Source organism: Limulus polyphemus, unplaced genomic scaffold (genome assembly GCF_000517525.1).
Source record: "Limulus polyphemus unplaced genomic scaffold, Limulus_polyphemus-2.1.2 Scaffold255, whole genome shotgun sequence".
NCBI classification, from domain to species: Eukaryota; Metazoa; Arthropoda; class Merostomata; order Xiphosura; family Limulidae; genus Limulus; species Limulus polyphemus.
In genome coordinates, this window is record NW_013665865.1 from 714,958 (window position 1) to 719,612 (window position 4,655).

The 4,655-nt window shown below is 30.3% G+C and overlaps 1 protein-coding gene across 2 annotated transcripts in view; it reads left to right on the forward strand.

Moving 5' to 3' along the window:
• The window catches only part of LOC106478857 (outer dense fiber protein 3-like), a 23,244-nt gene extending 20,708 nt beyond the window's left edge, over nucleotides 1-2,536 (forward strand). For both annotated transcript variants that reach the window (XM_022382536.1, XM_013939431.2), the window contains one exon: nucleotides 2,319-2,536. Coding sequence is in view for 1 of the 2 variants with exons in the window: in XM_013939431.2 (XP_013794885.1) it covers nucleotides 2,319-2,408 (90 nt within the window). In the remaining variant the exon portion in view is untranslated. The remainder of the gene's footprint in view (nucleotides 1-2,318) is intronic.
• Nucleotides 2,537-4,655: the final 2,119 nt, after the last annotated feature.

Genomic DNA, 4,655 nt, shown 5'->3' on the forward strand with positions numbered 1-4,655 from the left:
GCCTTCAAAAAGTTGACGACTCTACATGTTTCGACGTTACAACGTCATCCTAAAATGTTTTTAATTGTGTACCAATTTAACGTTGAATATTATTTATGATTTTAACTTTATATACAAGTGCCATAATACTATAATCACCTTGTAGTGTTTCATAATAGGACACCGTGTATTACTTTTATAACAAAGTAATTTGTTGTACTGGTGACTTAAGAAAACAGAATTGTATGGATGTTTTTCACTGATGAGGCACGTAAAAACATTTACAGAGTATGTTTTTTTAATCAGACCATGACGTTATATAAAACTTAATTTACAACGAATAGCTTTCACGTTGCTCATACTAGTTTCCTCCAGTAGTGTTTAAAAAAGAAGTGATTACATACTAAAGGAGTGAAGATGTATTGATGCAATAACAATCAGTGCAGTTTTCTCACAAACATTGGAAATATATAGAGTTGTATTGATAATAAGCAATTATAACGTCTAGGTTTTTAATACAGCAGCAGGAGGGTGAACCCTGTTTTGGCATATGTGTAAAGTGTTTTGATAGTATTTACATAATTCGAGGGTGCTTATTATGAATCAAGAGGATTCTACTTAGACATCCTTGAGAGTTTTGAAATAATCAAGATGGCGCTTAATTCATAGCAACAATTTTCCATTGCTTAAATGCTATCCTACAATTCCTGAAAACTGTCCATAGAACAAAAAAATTCTATATCGTAGGAAACATCATACTAACCTGGTACGCATAAATACATTTTAAGAGCAACAAAATCATTGTTTTCGCATTGATCAACAGATGTTGTAAACAGGAGAAACATTATCAATATTGCTACGCACTAGTATCTTAAATACTACATAATGGCAACTTAAAGTTAAAATTCGCCAAGAATGGGCGCTAAAGCTAGAAAAATAATAACACAATCTCTTTGAAAGACTTTAGAATTGTTATATTCGAAACATGGTGTCACACACATTTGTGCTTCAACGACTTCATCACTTTCAATCTCATCATCGTTCTCATCAATGTGATATTTATACGACTTTGTCCATTTGTTGTTGCAAATTTTGGATCTGTGGCTTTTGCAAAATACGTTACAAAAACAGCTGATTTGTCGCACATCCACATCTAGAACAAGACTGCTCTCTGCCACATCCCCAGCAAATCATCTGCAGAGTTTCCGGTAGCGATGTTGGCATTGTCACTGGTACAGATACTTTCGAGAGTTCATCCTGTAGCCAACAGTATTTAGTTAGATAAAGTGCATGTAATATTGTTTCTTATGTAGAAGTACATAACAAAAACAAACACGTCACTATCATCAGGTATGATTATAATACATCAGCCCTTTCACTGGCAATGCTCAACATTTGCTGCACCATAACATCAGCCTTCTCGTGACTCATTCTCATGTCCTCCCTCTATATCACACATCCATTACTAACTTCTGTTTTTATGGTATACCAGATTGATATGATGTTTTTTAGGATATGGAATATTTTTGTTATATTTATAGTTTCAATGAATCGTAGGAGAGCATTACGGTATTTAATGGCCCACATTACAATATGTAAAATTGTTGCTATGAATGTTGACCGGTTTTGTCCAGAGTAACAGTATATGTGAAAAATGTATACTTTTCTTTTTTAAATCGCCTGCACAAGTATAGTTTATCACTGCATGTGCATTATGCATACTATATAATTTCTAATGAAGAATTTTGCTTGCCTTCTGTAGCTTAGTCAGATTCAGACAGTTCTTCAACTAATGTGGAACATACGGGTTGAAGACTTCTTCCTTCGGTAGTCATCATAGTAGTTAAAATGGCATTTTTTTTTAATTATATGATAAATTATATTGTATTTTTAATACCAAATTGAAGTTCTTAGACACCGTAAACCTAAGTCTAGATGTCAGAATTGCTACTTTGTTACTTTTAGAAGCTGAGCTACTGTAGTTTTTCAGTTATGACAGCCCTTTTGGGTACCATCTTGAATATATCAAAACCTTTTTGGATTTCGATGTGGCATCCTCCGGCTTCGTAATAAGCACCATCAAATTATATAAAAACCAATATGAAACATTACACGTATGCCCAAACAAGGTCAAATAAGGGTTGAGCAACTGGACAATTTAGTATACTTTTTAATTATACTCAAAAACATAAAAAGCTATAGCTTCTTATCTTCAAACAGTAAAAACAAAATATATAAGTGAAAATGGATTAAGTGGTTAGAGTAAATTGTCCCTTTTCCACAAACTATATTTAATGATAAATCATATGTTTAATATGTTTTGTTTTTTTTCTTCATAGGTTTATGTTGTCACTAAACAAAGTCCTGCCTATACCTTTGGTGTGGCACATTCACCTTATGTTTACCTTGCTCCTGGAAAATCTCCTTGATTCAACGATCTTAACTACTGCTGATCTTTGATTGCATAGCTTTTACTGCCACTTCTTAATGGAAGAACCAGGACTAAGAACCGAATTTTTTCTAAATGCTATATCTTATACATAATAAATGAAACTATGGCTATAACCAGTGGGTTATCTGAACTCTGTTCTTTATTTTCTTTTTCTTTCGTGGAAGAATCTTAAGTTAATAGTAAAATCCGGTTCTTTTATTATAAAGAACAGCCTTTGCTGCTTAAATGAATGCCAAATTTTAGGCACATTGTTTTTCAAATAACCCTAAATAGCTAGGTTCTTGAAATGAAATATCATAACCTCACCTCTTTTTAATGAATTCTTTATTATACGAACTCCATGTTTCTGCTGAAAGAACCTTCAAAGATTCCTAAAACTTTCTTGTTTAAATTAACAAAATTCCAAGGTACATTTTTTATTTTAATTGTTGTTTTGGATCTAACATGTTTGTCACCAAGTTGTTTTCTCTAGGCTTTTTATTAATACTTGATTCTGAGGTATTGTTCATTTATGCAATAACACAGAATTAGAAAATGTATAGAAAAGTTGTAGCTGTGTGTTTGTTCTTTTGTGACAGATAAATAGGTACCTTTAGATTAAAACTAATACAAATGTTGGATATTAAATCCAACAAATTGTACTTTAAATTATTTAGCAAAAATAGTTACATGTAAATCTAAACTTTTCTCAAAACTTCAAATGTTTAGGATTAGAAATTGCTTATAAAATAACTTTGGTATAGTAGCCAGGCTTAGTAGAAATGCTTCATTTTGTAATGTGGCGTGTTGGATTTATTGATTTTAATATTTAAAAATCATCACTATTCGATTCATTATTATGTAGAAGCTTAGATATGATAGCAATTAATAGAACATAGTTTGTTTTTATACTTTTTGTATGTGTGAATATTTCTATGAAGTTATCATTTTATCTTAGAAAATAAACTTATCGTGGTTGATATTAACACAATAAGGAATATTATGGTGGAAAAATTCTAGCTGAAGAATGTAATATGAGGGACTTTTTTCTGTGATATTAGTTAGGTGATGGTTTGCTTGTATTTGGAAACATCGCTACAACTTTTATATTTAATAAAAAACTTAAGTGTTTTAACACCAAATGTAGAAAAAAAAACACAAAGACTTTTGTAATTTACCCTGGGCCCTGCAAACTCCGTATTTTGCAGAAATAATTAAATATATGGCTACAGAGTTCTGAAAAAGGTATGATGAGTTGTTTTAACGTAGTTACCAAAACATAGAACAAGAAACAACTGTGTTAAAAAATTAAAAACCTTTAAATTACCCGCATGCTTTCAAACATATACGTTGCAGTGTACTCAGCTGTTAAACAAGAGTTTATCATATAGTAAACTGACAAACAACGATTTATAAGCATAATGAAAATTATTTTATGTAGAGAACGTATACTACAAGTTTCATCGGAAGATTGATCTGTCATCTTCATGTAATATGTTCTCTACATAATATAATTTTCATTACGCTTATAAATCGTTGTTTGGCAATTTAGTATTGTACTAGCATAATGTGCTTCTGTACACAAGTAAGAGTTTATATATAAATTCCATATATCTATGTATGTGTTTGCGTGTTTATTTGAAAAAGCATGTCGACCAAACTATACATAATCCAGTAGTTATCACTAATAATTTTCGAATCAAATTAAACAATTAATTAAATATGTAAATAGTTAGGGGAGATGAAGGCTGGTTGACTCACGTTTTTGTTTTTGTTTTTCATTTTTAAATACAAATCATCTGCGAACTTGAAGATAAAAGATTTCTATACCAATGTAAACTAGACATCTTTCTCTGTTACACAGAAAAACAAATCACTTATCTCTTTGATAATTTTCTCAGAAATGAACATAATATAAGAGTACGGAGCAACTTGGCACGGATGAAATTAAATCCAAAATTATCTATTTCTATCAATGTATTTATTATTTTAAGTAAATGAAATAAAAACACTATAATTGTTTCACACCATAATGCCTATAATCACAGTTCGAAATTCAAAGTTCATAAAAGATATCATAAGAACATAATTGAAAGGGAGCAATACAATGAAGAATTTACAAGAATTTTGATTAATTTTCGTTATTTTTTTCAAAATTTAACATTCATTAAAATTAATAAAAATATATTTAAATATTTTTATATTATATCTAGCTTGTTGTAAGAGCTGAAAAACTACATGCAAA